Genomic DNA, 21,838 nt, shown 5'->3' with positions numbered 1-21,838 from the left:
TAGAGAAATTACACTTGTGCTCACATAATTAAGTCACTTCATCTTTTCAGAATATTTTTTTTCATGCTACATTTTTTCGTTAATTTTTGTTAAAAGTGCGATTCACTGCAGGACAAACGCCGTACAAATCAAAGTTCCACACTTTCCACACAAAAATTAAATAAATTTAAATTTTCCAATCCGCGTCTTTAGAAAATTTTTGGGTATGCAGTTTAGTAGTCCACTCAATTGTAGTAAAACAAACTATAAATTTAAAGTCGATTAAAAATCGCAATTTGACAATTTTTATTTTCATATGAAATTGAGAATTTTCTTCCAAATAAGGCACATGGTCATTTTTCAAGTATACTCGTATATGGAACAGAATGCTCAGCATCGTTTGCAATAAACAATTTATGTTTGATATTATTTTTTCAAGAATCGCAACATTGAGCTACAAAGCAAATTAGAAGTATTTTTTTTAATCCGAGGTTTGCCTGTTATATTTTACGCATAATAATGGATTTATTTAAACATTAATGTTTATTTAAACAATAAATCCATTCTTATTATTGGATTTACTTAAACAATAAAACCATTTTTATTATTTCATATTAAATTTTCAAAATATTATCCTTGAAAGTCAGCGCACTTCTGCATTCGCTTAAACTAATTTTCAAAGCACTTTTGCCCCTTAGAAGTGGATATCTCTAAAACGAGCTCTTTAAAGGTTTCAACAGCTTTTTCAAGTATTGAAAAACTTCGTATCAACACACGTATCGTTTTTGATGTTTGTCTACAAAAAAAAATCATTAGGTACGAAATCAGGACTGTAAGACGGATGACCCATTAGTTCGATTTTTGAGTGCTCAAAAAGTCTCTTGTGTGTCTTGGTGGAGGATAATTCGTTTTTGGTTTTCCTTAACTATCCGAAAACTTGTGGGAAAGAAATGGTTGAGTACCACTCAGAATGGGCTCTTTTAAAGTTTCTCTAGTGGCACAGTTGCGACATGACCAGATTTTCTGGTTTATGCAAAAACACTGACGACCATTTGTTTGTATGTGTAAGTTCGCTTTCGAAAAGACATACCGTCGATTGCTATTTTATTTCCGGCTCATGCCACGTAGATCCAAGATTCGTCACCTGCTATGAAGTTATAGGCGTCCACTTACTCCAATAAACAAGAGTCCTCTTTTGAGCAATTATGAAATTATCCGGCATCAAATGAGACCAAATCGTCTTGACAACCAAATGATTGTACCTATAATATTGAGTATATGCTGCTTCTACTAAGGGCTTAAGGGTGCCGCTATTTCGATATGTTACATGACAATTTGGGGTTATCAATTGACGTACAGCATCTTCAGCTTTCGGCTTTAGATAATCTTTTGGGCGATATGAATTTTTCAACTCACTGAGAAAAGAACAAATAAAGCTCAGAAGCGAATTCGTTATATTAAAGTGTATGTTAAAAATACAAAACTTTTCAATACAAATGTCGAATTTTAGCTCATCCCACGTAGGGTTGCAAACGCACAAAATATAAAAGGCAACCCCCGCGTTGTAATTAGGAAAGTGACTGCATGTAATTTCTTTAGATATAAATCAAACTAAAACTTTCAAAAAACCCACAAAAAATAAATATATATTTTTGATGTTTGTTAAATAAGAAATTTATACAAAAAATAAATAAATAAAGTAGCAAAAAATTCCGTAGTACAATTAATAATAATAAATATTAATGTCCATATTATCTTCATCTTAATTAAATATACCTTCATTTAAAATTTAGGGGACTCGAAATGTACTTTGGAGCTTTGCCTCTAGCGTTTTTTTTTCCTCAGAAATTTATGTAGACGCCAAAACTCTATGAAAAATTCGAAAAAGTGTACCCATCCTACCAAATACATACATACATATATAAGTATACTGTTTATCTAAGTAGTCGATCACTGAACTACATAATTTCTCGTTTTTTTTTTTGTTTTTGTTTCTCACTTTCATTCAACCCACCACCACCAATACAAAAGTTGAAGCTGAGCAGGCAAAACTTTAGGAAGCACGTACCTAAGTTTGCCTTACACTTATTTGCTTCATTGCCGCTATTGCCGTTGTTGCTGCTGTTACCGTTGTTGTTGTTGTTTGCCTTTGCCAGCGGCATGATATCTTTCAGTTTCTTCCACAATGTTGCCATGATTGTTGTAATTCTTGACCGGAAACTGTAGTACGTGGGTTTGTGTGTCATGCTCGCCTTGGCTTTAAGCAGCTGCCCATTAAAATAGGATGTGGTCGCTTGTCTATATTTCTTCCGCCTTTTCTTGCATTCCATTTTATTTATTTATCTATTTCTTATTTTTCTCACAAAAGCTCCGGTGTAGATGACCAGCTGGTGGGCTGCTAACGTACATAGTATTCAGTTTTTTAAATTGCCCTGACGTTCTGCGAAAATACAAAGTTTGTAAAAAATAAAATGCCCAAGAAGTAAATGTTTAGGGTCTTAAAAAGGAGTGAGAAAAGTGTACGAGGAAGTGTGCTTGTTCACTCGATTACTCCAGTTGAGTTGCATGGCATTCTTATATACCGAGTATATAAATAAATACATTTGCTGAGATTAGAAAAGCTTGTTTACTCGCATGGCCCTCGATGACTTAGAAGTGACTGAGAAGCGGAAAGTCGATTAACCAAATCAATTTTTCTTAGGCTTGAAACGATTTAGCCGCACGAATTCATTTATTTTTTCTAAAAACTCTTTCCTTTCTTATTTTTTAATGCCACTAAGGATTACTCGCCTCTCTCCCTACCAATGGGAAGAAAAGTAGATGTTTCAACGGTTTGGTGACCAAAAAAAGAAGCAATTGGCTGGACTGCATTTTTAGTATTACTTTATTTTGGTTTGTGTTTATTTATTTATAATCAGTGAATATGTAGTGTGCTGAGTTAACTAAGTTAACTTAAAAAGTTCTTAATAAATTGTATTTATTTTGATCGTTAACTAATATATGATATAATCGGCCGTAGCCGAATGAGTTGGTGCGTGATTACCATTCGGAATTCGCAGAGAGAACGTAGTTTCGAATCTCGGTGAAACACAAAATGAAGAAAAACATTTTTCTAATAGCAGTCGGCCCTCGGCAGGCAATGGCCAATCTCCGAGTGTACTTCTGCCATGAAAAAGCTCTGCCGTTCGGAATCAGCCTGAAACTGTAGGTCCCTCCATTTGTGAAACAACATCAAGACATAAGCCACAAATACAAGGAAAATCTCGGCCAAACACCTATAAAGTGTGTACAGGCCAATTATATATATACATAATTTTTTGTGAAAGTGGTTTCATGTAAGAAAACACCCAATATCGTACGGAAAAAAATTGTGAAAAGTCAGCAAGAAATTTGAGTCACTTCAAGGTGCACTTTCTTAAAATAATACTTAATACTTGATTATAATAAATACTTTATTATAAGAAACATTTTTTTTTAATTCTGGTCAAAAAGTTTGTAATTTTGACGCAATTTTCGATTTTTTTTTTAATCGTATACACATTTTGAGATTAGTTGCATTTTTATTAAAAAAAATTAAACTTAGTGAAATTAAAAAATAAGTAAATAAATACTTAAAACTTGTCAAATTGTTGAGATGCTATAGTTTATGCGCAAGCTCCATGTGTCAAAACTATATATTATATTTTGTTTTCAATTTGCTTTAATATCAATAATTTATTAATATGGTAAGTATTTTAAAAATAGTTTTTAATTTTTTAAATTTGCTTTACTTAACCTTGTATTTTATTACTGCCCGAACTCTGCTTCATTTCCTTTTTTTAATTCCAATTTTAGCGACAAAGCGTTATTTTAGTATCATTTGACTTTCATAACTCTTATTATCAGAGACGGTAAATCATCTACAGCTTTTTATCACTTTGCTTAGCTGCATCAGCAAAAATTCCGCTTTGTTGATATGTCAAGTTGACATTTGCCACCTCATTTGACACTTACATTTATTCAGACATTCTCTTTAATATTGCAAATTCACGCTGCCTACATATTTCCAAATTGCGTAATCATACCTACATACGTGGGTACATACAAACCATTCACACTCAAGTGAATTTCCTACCTACCCAACCTTTCACTTTCTATCTTTTGACGTATCTGCGATGATGCCCTTCGCTTTTTGACGGAGGTATGTAGGTATGTGTAAGCATGACATACCCGTATGATGATGTAGCTTCCTTCCGGGTCTTATTTTATTATTTTTATTGAGGTGTTGAAGAAGCTGTTAACAGTTTGCATTTCTTATTACTTTTGTTGTAACATTTATTGAAGTGGTGTACATAGTAGTGCGGAAGCGTTTTGATTTGTTGCCGGCATGCCAACTGACAGATACAATAAATATTGCTGTCTGCACAAAACGCAATCACACACCCCGTACGTATGTATGTACATATATATGTATGCACATTCTACATACTTACATCGACAGCCACATGCATGCTATAAAGTTTGCGTGTATTCGCAAAAACAAAAAAAAATTATGTGTGTTTGATCTGTGGTATTTTTTTTTTTTTTTGGTTGGGGTACGACATTTGTTATTCATGTTATCGTATAAATGAAACCATATACTTATTCATACACACATACATACTTATTTCATATCTTATATCCAATCAGCCGACCCATGTACCTGCACTGCTTTGGCTCGTCTGTCAAATGTTTATTGCCAGCCGACAACACCGTTGCAGGCGTCATGACACATTGCCTGTTGAAGCGGAAGACTTCAAAGCGCTGACTAAAAGCTTTGTTAGTTGTTTTTTTTTTTTTAATTTTTTTTGGCAGTTATTGATAAACGCGGATATCCAATTGTAGGTTGGGGTGTACAACTGATTAGACGCTTGTAGTTTGTGCACCGCCACATGTAAAGGGCCTTTCAAAAGTGACGCCTAAATGTCAGTAGTGAATAATTGCTACCTTTTTATGTCAGTTGTATCTACAATTTTACACGAAAGAACAAGGCGTTAAAATTATTGTAACTTATTAAGAAAATGGTCGATCTTTACGAAAACATATCGGAAAATTCGTGATTTTGTGGTGGGAATAGTCGTCTGAATGAGTCGGCCATTCCAAGGTTGGTGAAAATATTTCAATAAAAGGGTTCTGTATAGGATAGAAAAAGAACTGGCAGACCAAAAACTGGACGTTCGGATGAGAATATTGTTGATGTAGTGTTAGTAAGTAACCTTCAACAACGATATCTCGACGTTCTAAGCATTCATGAGAAATGTTTTGTAAGACCTTGCATTTGCATCCTAACAAAATTCAATTAGCAAAAGTATTGAAGCCAACTGATCATTATCAATGCAGAAATTTCGTAAATTGGTCCTTTGAATGTAATGACTGGGTTTTACGTAAAATGTGCAAATTCAATTAGCAGAAGTATTGAAGCCAACTGATCATTATCAATGCAGAAATTTCGTGAATTGGTCCTTTGAATGTAATGCCTGGGCTTCACGCAAAATCACCTCTACTAATTAAACTCAAATCAGACTGGATGGAGTTGTCAACAAACGAAATTGTCGTATCTGGGGAGAAGAAAACCGTTAAGTAATTTTGAGAAAAAGTAGTGAATCCTCTCAAATATAATATTTGGTGTGGTTTTTAGGCTGGTGGAATAATTGGCCCGTTTTTCTTCGAAACTGAAAATGAAAGAGCTTTTACTGTCAATGTGCATCGCTGAAGGCAACTGATTAAATGGCTTTCTTTATTTGTGGCCTGGTCTTGAAGACATAGCCGTCCTTTATTTTCAACAAGAATGTGCCAAAACTAGTAAATTATAACTTTAATTTATTTTTGATTAAATTATTTAGCAGCAATCGTTCTTCAGCAATTTTTTTATGGCAAAAATAAACTCGAAGGATTGCCACTGCTTGGCGAAGGGAGACCGCTATTAGAAACTTTTTTATCATTCAACGTTTCTTTCTTACAATGAGTTTAGAGCCCGGGCAGTACCAAATGATAGACGCGCATAAACACATTCGACTTCAGTGGTATTATTTTCTATAAATTAAATGAGCTGTATAATCTGCGGCACTACGATGTTTAGATCAAGTCCTTTTAAGCTTATTTTTTTCTTGAACAAATAACTCCACCTTTTTCTGGGTTTGTTTGATGGCAATGATTCTGCTGAACATCTTGCAGTTGCCCGAGCTTCAATTTCTTTCTGAGCAACGTTGACACCACATTCCATTCTTTTGTGGTGCAGCAGAATTTGTCAGCTTTTTTTCTTGTTTCTTGTTTTTTTGACATATGACACGAATTTTAATCTTAGGGAATCGGAAGAAGGGAGTTCAAATTTTCGGATCTTGACTTTGATAAGTATTGATGGAATTTCAGCTTTATTCCTTCTAGTGTACCGAGTCATTGTTGCTGAATACTTAGGAATAAAATAAAACGAAATTTGTGTTCGCTGTGGTATTTTTTTACGCCGTAGCGAGTGCCGCGGGGTTAGCTCGTCGGCAGTAGTTTATGAACATAATCTTTGCTGAATAGTTCTACGGTTCAGTGTACATATACGAGTAACTATAACAAATATTTATATACTTGTACATACAGGAAGAAAATATTGAATTAATTCTTATTCCTTAAAAGAAATTTTACTTATGTGCAAAAGAAAAATAAATTCCAAGCAGCACTTTAACATTTAAAAAAAGCTACTGGCTTAGAATATTTCTAAAAAAACCTCAATTTAAAACATTTTCTTATATAAGTATAAACACAACTTTCCTATTTCGATTCAATTTTTCAAAATTCTCATTCAATCTATCCATCTCAAAAAATCTCCAAAGCCGTTTCATTTAATCAATGAACGCAACTATATTTACTCCCATCACGAGTCACCTTCAGCATCCATTTCAATTAAACAAAATTACATGAGGCTTGTGACGCATTTCATTCTGGGCAGCAGTTCGTTTCAGTTAGTAGCCAACCGATACTTGAGTTATTCCCCTCTTCTGGCAACGGAGTTTATGTAATGTCGTTGAGCGAATTGAGTTATGCTAGTGCGTTGCTGATTCTCCAGCTTAGCAGCGAGCAAATTAACAAAAACAAAAAAAATAAAACGAGTGCTAAAGTATTATAAAAATAATTAAGGTCAAACAAACAAACTTCAATTATGAGGTATGCGAAAAAAAAATATATATATATATTGCGTGGGGCATTTATGGTATGAAATAGCTAGGGAAAATATGGAGGGAAGTTTCTTTCGCTAAGTGAAATCAAAATTTTAAGATAAAATCAAAATCATGCCACCAACCCGTAAGGCAAGGTTGTCCCCTGTCTCTTCACTATCGACCTAGACGCCTTTATCAGCCCTTTCACCTTGCACAAAAGAGGCATCGTATGGAGTTTCACCAGTCATTTGCAGGGCCTGGACTTCACCGACGTCATCTGTTTCCTCTCTCACAAACTCACTGACGTTAGAAGGTGGACAGTCTAGTCACGCTGGCACGCACTGTCGGACTGAAGATCAACATCGTCAAGCCGAAAGCTATGGGAGTCAACCACAATAAAACTGCAGGCTAAACAAAGCAAGGGCGGCGTTCGGGCGAATGCATATATTATATTATGGGCAAATCTCTAGGCGCTCTAAACTGTGAATATTCAGCTCATGTGTAAAGTGAGTATTTTTGTACGGAAGTGAAACATTCGGCCAAACGGTCGGCCAAAAAATACTTAGAGAAGGTCAATGTTGCGCGAGCTAGCAGATGCGGATATTATCATATATGGGACGTCGCAAAAAAAACTGCCCAGAACCGTGTACGATGAAAGGATCTTGTAGAGGTCCTATGCTCCCAAGCGTAGTATACAAGAAAAAAATGCACACGTGCATACTTTCCTACTTGAGTCAAGTATGAGAAACTAAAAAAAAAAATAAAAAGTTACACGGCAGCTGGTGTTTCGAGTCACTGAGATCAAATTTCTGATTACTTCATTAGTCTTATTCTTTAACCTAAACTCTACAATTCTCACCAGCCTTAAGCACTAACCTGCTTGTAAAGCCGATTTTTGAGGTATGCCTTGTAGTGCGCATGCTCTGCAGCCCTCCGGAGATGGTAATCTGAACGATCAAAAATTAATTAAGGATTACTATTGAACGTAATTAATTTTCCTTCAGTGATTTTTTTTTAATATATATGCATACGTATATTTGAAAAATGCAATTGAGAAAATAATTATAAATAAACAAAACTCCAGCAAATTTCAATTCAGGGCTTTCCATTTATTCTTGGATATAGTAGTTCACAAAAATAGTTGCTTCCACATGTCATAAGTGTCCTTGGCGAAAAAAGTGCCCGGTTGGAACTCTAATGTCCGATATACTTTAGTATATCCTGTAGGATAAGTTGGGCGTTGGCCAAAAAGTAGGGAGCTGAATTAAATAGATGAAAAATTGTTTTATAGAAGTGGAATTATTATATTTTTAATATTTAATTCTTACACTCACCCCTTTTTCATGAAATCAAATACAAATTTTGTATACTGCCGGATCATAGCTGCACTGTTCTCGAAATGTTTGAGGGCGCTAGGGCTCATTTCAAATAAATACATTAAGTCATCCATGTGTTCAACGCGATCTAAATTGAGGCAAGCAAGGAATTATTAAACTTTCAGTTGGTAAAATCACAATCGAAGTGGAGGCAGGTAAAGAGAGTGAAAAATAGGAACTGTAATATAAATTAAATAAATAGAAGGAAATCGTAGAAGCATTACAAATAAATGGAATGAAATGAAATAAAAGAAAACGAAAGGAGGAGAAATGAAATAATATAAAATTATTTGAAGTGAACTGAAATGAGACTAAATTTTTTATGAAAAGAATTGAAGTGAGATGATATATTTAAATTAAATTAAATGGAATTTTGTAATGAAATTAAATGAGCGGAAATGGGATGAAATTTGAAATGAAATGAACGTAATTTGATCTTCAAATGAAGCGAATAGAAATTAGATAAAATGAGATTTGAATTAAAATTTGATGAAATTATGAAATGAAATGAGCTAAAATTTTGAAATTATATATATGAAATTTTAAAATTAAATGAACCTTGAAATGAAATAAAGTAAAATAAAATGAAATTCTGAAATGATACGAAATGAAAAAAAAAGAAGTGAGGTGAAATATTGAATTAAAATGAACTAAAATTAAATGAATCGAAAAGGGGGTAAATTTTGTAATAAAAATAAATGAAATTTTAAAGTGAAATGAACTGAAATGAGATAAAGTTTTGAGATTACGACAAATTTTTAATTGACGTGAGAAATGAAACGCAGTTAAATAAATGAGATGCAGCTGAATTGAGATGCAATTTTGAAATAAAATAAAATAAAATAAAATAAAATAAAATAAAATAAAATAAAATAAAATAAAATAAAATAAAATAAAATAAAATAAAATAAAATAAAATAAAATAAAATAAAATAAAATAAAATAAAATAAAATAAAATAAAATAAAATAAAATAAAATAAAATAAAATAAAATAAAATAAAATAAAATAAAATAAAATAAAATAAAATAAAATAAAATAAAATAAAATAAAATAAAATAAAATAAAATAAAATAAAATAAAATAAAATGAAATAAACTGAAATTATATGAAATTATATGAAATTTTTTATATGAAATAAACTGAAATGAAATGGAATCTTCAAATGAAATGAAATAAAGTGGAATACAATTTTCTTGAAATAGTATGGAATGAAATGTATCGTAATGACATGCCATTTTGAAATGAAATGGAATGAGGTGAAATGAACTGAGATGAGAACAAATTTTCAAATAAAATTAAATTAAGTAAAATGAAATGAAATTTAAAAAAAATTAAATGGAGTTTTGATGTAAAATAACATAAACTGAAATGAGAGGAAATGAGCTAAGATGGATGAAATGGAATGAAAAATAAAGGAAATGAGATTTTGTAATGAAATTAAATGAAATGAAGTAGGCTGAAATGAAATTGTACGGAATTTTGATACGAAATGAATTAACTAAAATCAAATAAAAATTTGAAATAATGTAAAATGAAATGAAATTAAAAAAAAATGGAAGGGATTTTGGAGCGAAATAAAATAAACTGAAGTGAAATGATATTTTCAAATGATTTGAACAATAAAGTGGAATGAAGTAAAATACAGTACAAGCAAGTAATCTTCAAATACATGAAATTAAATAAATCGCCATCGCTTGCAATTTTAAATGAAGCGCTCTGAGATAAGGTGAAATTTAAAATAAAATAAAATGAAGTAAGTTACAATTAACTGGAATAAAATTTTGAAACAAAATGAAATGGGGTAAATTTTAGGGGTTATACGCAGTTATGAAGCAAATAAAAGACGGGTTGTCAAGGATTTATCCTGAAGAAACTTCAGAATATTTTAATTTGAAAATTTTTGGCAGTTATTAAAGCATCCTTCAAGAACGTAACAAAATTTTTTATTTATGAAAATGTTGATTATAGAGCGCGCTGCAGGCGATTTTTGGAACCTCCTTTAAAAAAAGACGATTTACGGTGTACATCGTAACTCAGGATTGGATTATCTGAAATCAAAAAACCAAACAAATTTTGTTAATATATTAGATTATTTAGTAATTAATCGTTCGGCTAATCAAAATAGTGAATTTTCACAAAATGGCAGCTTTTAAAAGAAATGATTTCGATTTTTACGTTAACATTTGGCCGTAAATTGATTATAAAATGGAAAATAAGTATCAGATTTACAAAAGGAACGATTAATTACTAGAAAATGTATCTTTAAAGATTGAGTTAAAACGGTTGACCGATCAAACAAGCCGTTTTCGAGATATCGTGTACACCGACTTGAAAAATGCCGTTTTGAAAAAAACACGTTTAAAGTTTCAATACCTACCTTAAAACGTGCCGAGGCATCTCTACATATTTAGGTATAACTCCGAAAGTATTGCTTAGATCTACTTCAAATTTCGTGCGTATACTTTTGAATATATGTACATTGCAAAAATGCAATAAAAAAATCGATTTTTTTGAAAGTCATAACTGCGTATAACCCCTTAAATTAACAGGAATAAAACTAATTAAAAAGGACCGTTTCCTTAATTTATCTTGCTTATTTCTCCACCCAAAACATTATTAGGTTTAAATATACATCAAATTAAGACCAAGCCTGGGTGCGTAATGATATATGAAAGGTAAGTTTAATTTCCGAATTATGCCTGGAGTGTATTTTCTCTATTTCAGACGTCCTCTGATAAAATTGGATGCAAAGGTATGTAACGAAATGGCATAGAGTGGAAAGAAGTAGAATGAAATACTATATAGTAAAAGGAAACGGAGTGGATTAGAAGAAGACCAAATGAAGTATAATAGAAAAGAATAATGTGAAATTAAATAATAAGCACTGGAATAAAAAAATTTACTAATATAAATTATAGTAGAACAAAATGAAATGAAACGAAAGGAAAAAATATTTTTAAATTAAATTAAATGTATTTCTCTAATGAAATAAAGTAAAAAAATGTGAAGCGTGAAATGTTAGAAACAATAATCTATATTAAATGAAATAAACCTATAAGTAGAAGAAAAAAATAGAAGAATAGATAATGAAGATAAATTTAATGAAATTAGACGAAGAGAAGTTGAATAAAAAAGATATATTGCTTAAGAATTAAAAACAATTACTACTTTTCACTAACTCACCCGGTTTTATGGGATAGTTAAGATTAGTAAACTCTCCTCTAAACTCAAAGCTGTAAGGAAATACTTTAGTATGTGGTGCCGCTAACTCCGCCAGGTGCTGCGCCCCGAAGCGAATAATTGCATCCGAGAAAAAGTCGCACAACCGCGCCAAGTTGTTGTTATCGAGGCCTGTAAAGTTCTTTAAGTAACGCTCCCTCAATGTCACGCTAATTTCACTCAAATTCCCCTTATGACCAGCATACATAAATACAGCAGGTGCCAACTTTTCAAACTCTTCATAGAACTGTCGCTCTAACCTCGCATCTCTCATAATATCCACAGCCGATTGACAAAATTCACCATTTGTAAAGCCTAGCAAAATAGGCACCTTAGAAAATTCGCCACGTTGCAAACTCTCAAAAGGCGGTTCAGTAAGAAAACGTTCCTGACCAAAGTCATTTTCGATAACCGGCAGAAAAATATAAATTGGATTATCTTTGCCGAATTCAAAGATGCTACGCAGCGTTGAAGCAATTTCACAACCGTTAAATCGCTGCAAGCAATTCAAGATCTCTGTTTCATTCATTGCATCCGTACAATTTAAAACACGCGCCTGTTTGCGCATCAGCTCCAATTGTGCGCGTTGCGGCAATGACTTCTGAGGTGGCACTGAGCCACTCATTATGATCGCTTTGTGAAAGAGACCCTGTGACATAGGCGATACCAAATGTAGACTTACGCTCAATGCACCAGCACTATAACCCATGAGTGTGATATCTTTAGGGTTGCCACCGAATAGTTGTATATATTTGACTACCCAGCGAAGTGCGTGCACTTGGTCTTTGAACCCAGCATTGCCGGGTATTTCGCGTGTGCCGAGTTGCAGAAAGCCAAGTGTGCCGAGACGGTAATTGAATGTTACAACTACCATCGGCTTGGATAGGAGATAAACGGGACTGATAAAGGAACTTAGTGAGGATCCGATATAAAGCCCACCTGGATGAATGAAGACAAGTACAGGCAGTGAGGCTGTTCCAATAATCTGCAGTGAAAAGGTATTTTACCTGAGTTTTCGGGGTATGTTTACTTTTAAAACTCACAGTTGGAGTGAAAATGTTCAGTATGAGGCAATCCTCTGAAGCATTTGTGGCGTAGATAGAAGGGCAATCGTGTCCATCGTAGCGTGCATCGATAAATGAGGGTAATTCTTCTAGTGGCTTGGGATCCTGAAAATAAAAAATTAACCTTATATTTTATGTTGTTTCATAAAATAATAATCGTGAAATCGCACACCCAGAAAATCAGGCTAGTTTACTCTGAAGTATTATATTATTTATAAATACATTTAGTTTGCTAAATCTGAATGACTGTTGCTCGATTTTATCGAGACTATGAGGTCAAGGGTTGGTGACTACCATTCGGAATTCATAGAGAGAACGTCGGTTCAAACCTCGGTGAAACACTAAAATTAAGAACAAAACAAAAAAAACATTTTTCTAATAGCGGTCACCCCTCGGCAGGAAATGGCAAGCCTCCGACTGAATTTCTGCCATGAAAAAGCTCCTCATAAAAATATCTGTCGTTCGGAGTCGGCTTGAAACTGTAGGCCCTTCAATTTTGTGGAACAATTTCATAAGAAAAGAATTAAAAATTAAAAAAAAAATGAAATTTGTTAACCAAATATTCCTTGGTGAGCTTGATTAGTTGGGAAATTAAAATTTCTCTTTGATAATCTGCACTAGGTTTAAGAGGAAGTGCCTTACTCCAGAAATTGAAAATGATAAATAGAAGAAGATTCTATTTCTAATCCCATCCTGTGCCACGATAAGGTTTAAAACACGTTATTCTGTTTTGTTTTTTTTGTTTTTTTTGATTTTCCAAAGTCAATTAGGGGTAGCTGACCAGTGAGACCTCTTGAAGGTTGCTAGCGAATGCGAGAAAGAAAACTGGTTCCAATTACGTTTCTGGGTATGTAGAAATTTAATTTCTTCTTTAAACGATTTTGAGCCCATTCATTATAAATTCTCAAATTTCAGAATTTCCTCAATCCTTTTTCACTCAATTCCATTCTAACCATTACTTTTTCACTTCATTTCGCTTCACTTCTTTTCGTTGTATTTAATTTAGTATTACACTTTGCATTAATTTTTGGGATTCTTTACTTCGTGTAAGGGAAATCAAATTTGTTAATTAACTACCTTTAGCCATCTTTCTTAGTAAAGAAATTCGAATTTTTCTTTGATATTCTCCAATAGGTTCAAGAGAAATCCAGTGGGATTCCTGGATATATGGAAGAAGATTCAATTTCAAATGATTTTTTTGTTTTAGTATTGAGTCACATGAATCTGTTTAAATTCACGTCGTTTAAATTTTGTATGGAGTTATTTTAAAATTGCTACAAATTATAAAAGAGACATAGAAAAAGTGGCCCACGAAGCCTTATTGTTAAAAGCCACGTACTCTCGACATTGTTCGAGATTCTTCAACGTTGGCTCGTAACAAAGAATAAAATATATAAAATATAGAAAATCATAATCAAGAAATTGTAAGGGAAAATTGCGGGGGCAAAGTTGTGAGAGTAACCTTGGCTGCTCTTTACAGTTTCGAAATTGTTTGAGTATATAGTCAAAGACAAAATATACTTTGCTGTTAAACATTTGTTATGTCCCAATCAACATGGTCTAAATAAATAGTCTGTAAGCCTCTTGTTTGTTGATTATATAAATAAATAAATACATCATAGGGGACTTGACAGTACAATTATAAGCGCTCATTTCATACGCATTCGTACCCTCTTCAAATCAATTGGCAGCGAAGTGGGATGGGCAAGGGCTGCATTGATTTTTTTGATATGAGTTATACAATCTCAGTTTTATCCGACCTCTGCTGTAGACGAACCGCTGTTATCGCCTTTATTATCTCAGCAAATCAGCTGATTCCCTCAAATTCGCTGAGAGACGATTAGCGCTTTGATATTGGGCACACCTTTGCATTGTGTACTTAGTGGCGCGCCACAGCCCAACCTAATATTCATGCATGCCGTTAATAATCTGTCAAAAATTCCTTATGCACACACATCTGCAGACAAACTAACCCAGACTTACATAAAAAACTTTCACGCCATGAATTTACATGAGGTTGGGCTGCAAGACTTTGATGTTTTAATAGAAATTTCTTTTTCATTATATAGGACTGGTGCAATTTTTACTTTGCTTTTTTCATATTTGAGACATTTTTTTTAATGCACTATAGACTGAGTGGGTCACCCTTCAAAAAAAAAGTTGCGAAGCTCCAGCCCTGGAAATGTTATAACTTTTACGTTTATGAAAACAGTATGAAAATAAAGGATACCTTAGGGGAGTATAATCGTTTTCAATAACCGAATTAGGTGAAAACGACTTCGATGCTCTAAAAGGCATTAGAACCAAATGCAGAACTCTTCAAATTTGATTTATTGACTTATTATTTTGAAAATCGGATGTCAAATAATCAAATTATAATAAAAAAAAACCATTTCGGTGATTTTTAGCAACATAGAAAAAATGTTTGTTTATGATGCTGAAATCTTCTCAACATTAACGTAAGAAACAGGAATTGACTCTTATAACTATTTTCAACCCAGTCTCATCGGCAGCTGAAAAGCATCAGCATGTTTCTTAAAACTATTGGTTGCTGGAAAATATAAATCTCCTTCTACTGAAGCTTCGAGCGTGCTAATGCAGTAGTTGATCTAGGGAGGTCAAAAGCTATACGATTGTCCGATGCTTTCATTTTAAATTGTCAAAATTCTATAGCATTGTACTGACTGTTTACACTATACGAGCTTAGGGAAAAATATCTATCTTGTCATTTATTATAAACAGATTGGTTAAAAAGCAAGAGAGCGGAAATAACACAATTGAATTTTTAAATGAAATCCTTTTTTTATTGCAATAAAAAAAATATCCATGAATATGAATTTTTGTTGCTGATAGACCTTCCAAACGAATATTTCCATTGAAAAAAAAAAAACAAAATACAAATTATATTGGCTAGTAAAGAATTGACCGATCGAAGTACAATTTTTTGTACATTCGAATGTTAGACGAAATATTAAGATATTAAATTTTGGATTCCGTTACTGGCTAACAGGTTTCTCTTTCAATACTTCTCCACCAACTTACTTGCTTAACAATTTTATAAAGAATACTGTGATGATAATTCTTTTGGAGTCCATCAATTACTTCATCCATTACAGGAAAGTATACGAAAAAGATAACGGCTTAGAATATATTATCAAAATATTTATCATTCAGTACAGTCACATATCTCTATACAGATATCTATATCAAGACTGGGTTTCCTTGGAACCCATTGTTTCTTGTCATGAAAAAAGTTCAATGTTGTTGTAGAAATCAATTAACCTCTTAAACGAAAATGACGAGTCCAGCTCGTAAACTTTCCTGAACAAACTGACAATATTTATACATACATACGAGTAAATATAACAATAAACATTCATATAAATATCTGAAACAAATATTATTTTTAATAATAACAAATTATTTGAACAATAAAACCGTAAGCTTCTATTTCAATCCCTCCTCTTAAAACTAAGAAATTTAAATCGTCTGCCACAGCAGTGCTGACTGAAAATAAATTGTCATTCAAAGCGTTAATATTCTTTCCATAACAGATTTATAGTAATTCCTATGCATATCAACTTTCTATGTAGCTTTACCTTAAACCGCAGCTGCCCAATCGGTGGCTTCACGTAGGGTATTCCACGAAATGCAAAATATTTCTCACCGGTCCAGCTCTCATTAAGCACGCCTTCAACCGTAATCTTCCGCTGATCGACAAAGAATTCCTTTTTAATAGTCTCACCAATGCCCGACGCAGATGAGCTTACTTGTGCGCGACAATTAAGCAAAGCCAGCCAATGAAGTAAATTAAATAATATGAGAGATTTTATTAGAAACATTATGGCGAGTGTGCATGCACTTGAAAACAAACAAAAAAAAATACGAAAAATTAAGAGAAACACACAGCGTCAATGCTTGTAGTCGGCACTTGCGTTGATAGTAAACTGAGTTTGTTTTTTAAATTTAGCTGCAAGCTGAGCCTAAAATTGTCGGTTTGAGCGATAAAAGTGCGTTCTGATGGTAAAGAGTTTCATTGTGGCGAAAAAAGCTTTAGTATTTATTTATTATTTTATATACAAATATTGGAACTTTTTTCTTATTAATTTTAGTAATTGAATATGTGGGTGTTAATATATTGTAATATACAATACTTAGAACAAAACATATTACAGTTATATGAATACTGCCTTAAGTGAAAGCAAATTAATTTTGGCAAATTTAGTAATTGAATTTTTAGCTATATAATTTAAATATAGTTCATCCTTTTTAAACAATCTTACAAATAAACAATTGAAAATGTGTGCCGATTTAAAGTAATTAAATATTTAAATATTTAAATTAAAAAATTTGTTTAGATATTTTTCAGCCTGAATTTTTAGAAATATTTCGAGTATGCAATTTTATAGCCTATTCAATTTTGCAAAGTGCAAGTGTCATGTAGCCCAAAAATCGAAATGATTTTTGACAATTGTTTTGATGGCGATGTTGGGAGTTTTCTTTAATATTAAAAAATTTCGAGCATTCGTTTTCACCCGTACTTATAAAACTTTTCTAAAAAACAACATTAAAAAACGCGAAAATTATCTTCCATTCAGATTCATATAATGGTTTTCTTTCTTGCTTTAAAACATTTCTAGAATGTGAGGTCAAACTCATCCTTTGAGATAAAGCACACATCATGAGTAAAAGTTAATTGGCTCGAAGATTTTTTTTTGCATAAATATTGCTCAGCTCGGTTTGCAAACATTTGTGAAATGTGCGTTCAAACTCTTCTTTTGAGATCAAGCTCATAGTTATCAGGAGTGAAAGCTAATTTGAGTGGCACTGAAAGTGGTCGAACAATGTTCTCTTTTCGGCAAACTACTACGATTTTTAAAATAGTCTGCGAGAAATAATGAATCGTCCTACCATCTGGCTCACCTATGCATTAAATACTCACTCTTGATCTTAAGTACAATGAGCTGTGAAAATTTCCGTCCATACACAACACCATTTTATTCCATTGCATGTCTTTTGTGGTATGGCGACCTTCTTTTTAGATATTTTGGATGGGTTTCTAGTATCTGTAGATCGAATCACTCCTGTCTATCTGGGTATCTTTCTTTTCCTAGTGGGCTGTATAATTTTCTCCTCACTAACATCACCTTTTTCTCTTCGTAGTGGTATCACCGCGTACCCGTACTTTAAGCTCAGCGCGATATGCTTAGCCTAAAATAATTTACAGTGCACCGTAATAAGTAAATCTCGTTCAAATTAATCTCATGGCGACAAACTGAATTCCATTCATGCCAGCGTACAACGAGTAATGTTTTGAAGAGCAAATTAAATTGAATTAAAACTATACGATTTGTTTCTTCCTCTATGAATGTTCATGCACGGATGTGTGTATATGAACTATAATATTATCGCTTCAACACCCGTTACTCGTATGTCTGGTGTGAAAAACATTTAATTTCTTTATTTATGCACTATCGTTAAGCTATCAAATTAATGCGTTCTCATTTCATTCCAGCAATTAAAAGGCATACGAACTAGTATTGCCACCAGCCGCGACTTTAGTTTTTATAGTTTATTTGATTTTTCTTTGCTTATTATTTTTTGTTCACCATTTATAAGTGATTTTGTTTATTTGCTTTTGCTTTTGCATGAACTCATAGCCTAAGCATGCGGAATCCCTCAATCGTTTCAATTGGTTTATCATATTCTCCCATTTGTGTAATAAAATTCTAATTAAACTTTCAACACTCCACACTTTTTGCTTTGTAGTATAAAAATACATAACCAAAATACTACCACTACATAAACATGAAATGTACACGCACACCAACTGAAGTAGGCATCTAAGTATGTACAGGGTGGTCCATGGAATGCATTGGATTTAATCATATGATCCTGACAAAAAGTCAATGTCACATCTTCGCGAAACGAAATAAATCGTTTTACGCTTGAGCAACATTGGGAAATATTACAAACTTATTTCCGAATTCAATGTTGTGTTGTTTGGGCGTCCATATAACAAGCGGCGGCTATAGATAGTAACAAGCAAGATTGGAATTGGAAAACCCGCACGTGATCATCGAGAAGTCAATGTTTACTCTGAGAGTGACTGTTTATTGATGATTTTGGGGTGTTGACATAAATTTTTCTACTGAAAACGCCATTTTGGTCATTGGTTAAAATCTATTTTTATCACTTTGCTAAAAAACCTCAGGCTAAAAATGCAATGAGTATCGGTTAATCAACTTAACGAATAAGTCTTTACAATTTTTTTTTGTTTCATTTAATATAGTCGGATATATGCTAAGATACAGTGCAACATGACAAGCTATTTAATGTGTTACAATCACTTGACATCGAGGTAAAGGAGTTGCGCTCATTGAAACCAAGCCGCAGAGGTTAGAAATACAAATGAAATGCAATGGATATTGAAATATTGAAGGGCGTTAGGCAAAGGTGTGTATGCTCACCCTTTTTATTCAATATTTACTCCGAAGCAATTTTTCCGGAAATACTTTAGGAATGCTGTTGACATGATACTTGTTATGGACAGTAGAAAGATATGCAAAGCCTTTTAGGAAGGTTGGTGAGTAGAGCAATAAATACGGCATCAAGATCAATGCCACTAAGACCAATTACATGGCTGTATGCAGAAAAAATATTTACAATAATTTAACCTTACCGACACAAGGTGAACCAATGAAACCTTGCTGATGAGAACTGGGACTGTACCGAAGAAATTAGGACTCGAATGGAAATAGCAAGGTCAGCATTCTGCAACTATAAAAAGTGATCTGCAGTCATCAAATTAAAATGCAGTTAAAAATTCGTTTTGTCAAATGCGTACTACTGTGGGCAAAAAGTAAGGTGAATTTGGTTGTTCTTTATTTATTCTTATAAATCAATTTCATCCCCTTCAAAATAATCCCCTCTCGATGAAATACACTTATGCCAACGATTTTTCCAATCCCCGAAACATGCCAAATAGTATATTTCTGGTATAGCCATCAGCACCTTCTTCGATTCAGCTTTTATCTCCTCAATCGACTCGAAACGCGTTCCCCGGAGTGGTCTCTTGAGTTTTGGAAATAGCCAGAAGTCACACGGAGCCAAATCAGAAGAACGAGTGCAGTGTGAGACGGTGCATTATCGTGATGCAAAAACCAAGAGTTGTTGGCCCATAATTCTGGTCTTTTTAGACGAATTGCTTCACGTAAACGACGCATAACGCTGAAATAATATTCTTTATTAACAGTTTGGCCAGGTGGAAGGAATTCATAGTGCACCACACCACGAAAATCGAAAAAAAACTGTCATCATAACCTTTATTTTTGAACGACTTTGACGTGCTCTTTTCGGTCTGGCCTCGCCTTTAGTACGATATTCGCTTGATTGATCGGTTGTTTCAGGGTCGTAAGCATAAATCCAAGTCTCATCTCCCCTCTCATCTAATGATGCATTTAAGCTTGTCCTGATAGTCTGAAAGCATTGTTTCACACACATCAACGCGACGACTTTTTTCCAAGAAATTGAGAGTTTTCGGCAGCAAACGAGATTTGACTTTTCGTAGGCCCAAATGGTCTTTCAAAATGGTTTTCGCAGATCCTTCTGATATTCCGATCATATCAGTAAGGTCTTTAACAGTCAACCGACGATTTTTGAGCACTAACTCCTTCACTTTACTGACGTGTTGTTCATCTGTTGACGTCGATGGTCGTCCGGAGCGCTCCAAGTCATCAACACGTTCTCGACCCTCTTTGAAGTCTTTGTACCACTTATGAACATTTTTCTGTGACATGGTCGAATCACCAAATGCCTTCTGCAACATGCTAAACGTTTCCGCAGCCGAAATTTCATTCCGCAAACAAAATTTGATGGCACTTTTCTGCTCAATCAAATCAGACATTGTAAAAATCGAAAAATGCACTCTTGGTCGTTTGGTAAACACAAGCGTAAATATATTACTGATAATGACATTCACATGAAAGTTGGCCCAGATGTTATCAACAGTGCTGCCAACTCATGAAAAAAGTAACTAGAGCGAAATTTTAATCCTGCGAAGTTAGACAAATAAATTCACCTTACCTTTTGTATGGTATAGAAATAAAGACCCTTAAAGTTGCTGATATGAACAGTATAGAAGCGTTTGCAATGTGGGTAAGGGGCTAATGTTGAAAATATCGCGAACTGATCACTTTTCAACACTGAAGCTCTTCACCGAATAAATCGGAGTAGGCCACATTCTATGGCAAGTTCAAAATGTTACAACTGATCCTGGAAGTTAAAATAGAAGGAAGATGAAGTAGAACGAAGAAAACCAATATCATGGGTTCGTAATATTAAACACTGTACAGGCATAGGAAACATCAGAGAGTTGTGGAATGTGGCAAGAGACAGCGAAGCTTTTGACGAAAACACAAACTGTATATTGTAAATTGTAATTGAACTATAATGCTATTTGGATTCTATACTTCTATATACTTTCTATACCCCCAAGGCTAAAACATTGTCTTCTTACAAGTGTTACTACGCGAAAAGCGTACTAAAATGTAGGTATCCATTATTTCTTTATGAAAACAAATGTCGTCTTAAATATCTGCATGACTTAAATAAAAATTGGATATTCTATGCTGTACAGTTTTCATATAATAAGCATTTAGGATTCATGAGTTTATAGAGTGGCAGTAAGAAAACATTAAACTGAATTGTGTGGCTTACAATTAAATATAATATGGCTGCTATTATATCAATTTATGCATAGGATTTACGTCTGCTAAGCAACAGGCATTTTGTTAAAATGGTACGCACGATCCGAACTCTCAAATTCATTTTACATTCATTTGATATGCAATGAAAGTTTTCTTGCTTATGACACGTTTGCGTGGCATCGTTATTACGGGTAATTGTCAAAGAAAATGCCAATCCAAAGTCATAATCGACGGAGAGAGCAAGAGTGGGAAAAGTAACCAAAATAGCAGGTGTTGAGTGGCAAGCATCGATTTACAGATGTTTATTTACATAATGGTTACCATTAG

General features: G+C 33.4%; 1 protein-coding gene across 1 annotated transcript; it reads right to left on the bottom strand.

The window, feature by feature from the left end:
• Window positions 1-8,243: 8,243 nt before the first annotated feature.
• On the bottom strand, window positions 8,244-16,727 carry LOC129247879 (juvenile hormone esterase-like). Its single transcript, XM_054887243.1, has 5 exons — window positions 16,403-16,727; window positions 12,783-12,908; window positions 11,704-12,724; window positions 8,477-8,606; window positions 8,244-8,401 (listed from the first exon to the last, which is right to left on the bottom strand). The coding sequence occupies exons 1-5, from the start codon at window positions 16,643-16,645 to the stop codon at window positions 8,272-8,274; spliced, it is 1,650 nt and encodes a 549-aa protein (XP_054743218.1). The 5' UTR covers window positions 16,646-16,727; the 3' UTR covers window positions 8,244-8,271.
• Between the last annotated feature and the right edge of the window lie 5,111 nt (window positions 16,728-21,838).

Source organism: Anastrepha obliqua, chromosome 1 (assembly GCF_027943255.1).
Source record: "Anastrepha obliqua isolate idAnaObli1 chromosome 1, idAnaObli1_1.0, whole genome shotgun sequence".
Classification (NCBI taxonomy): domain Eukaryota; kingdom Metazoa; phylum Arthropoda; class Insecta; order Diptera; family Tephritidae; genus Anastrepha; species Anastrepha obliqua.
Note: the sequence above shows the minus strand (reverse complement) of the source record. Positions and strands in the feature narration are given on the sequence as shown.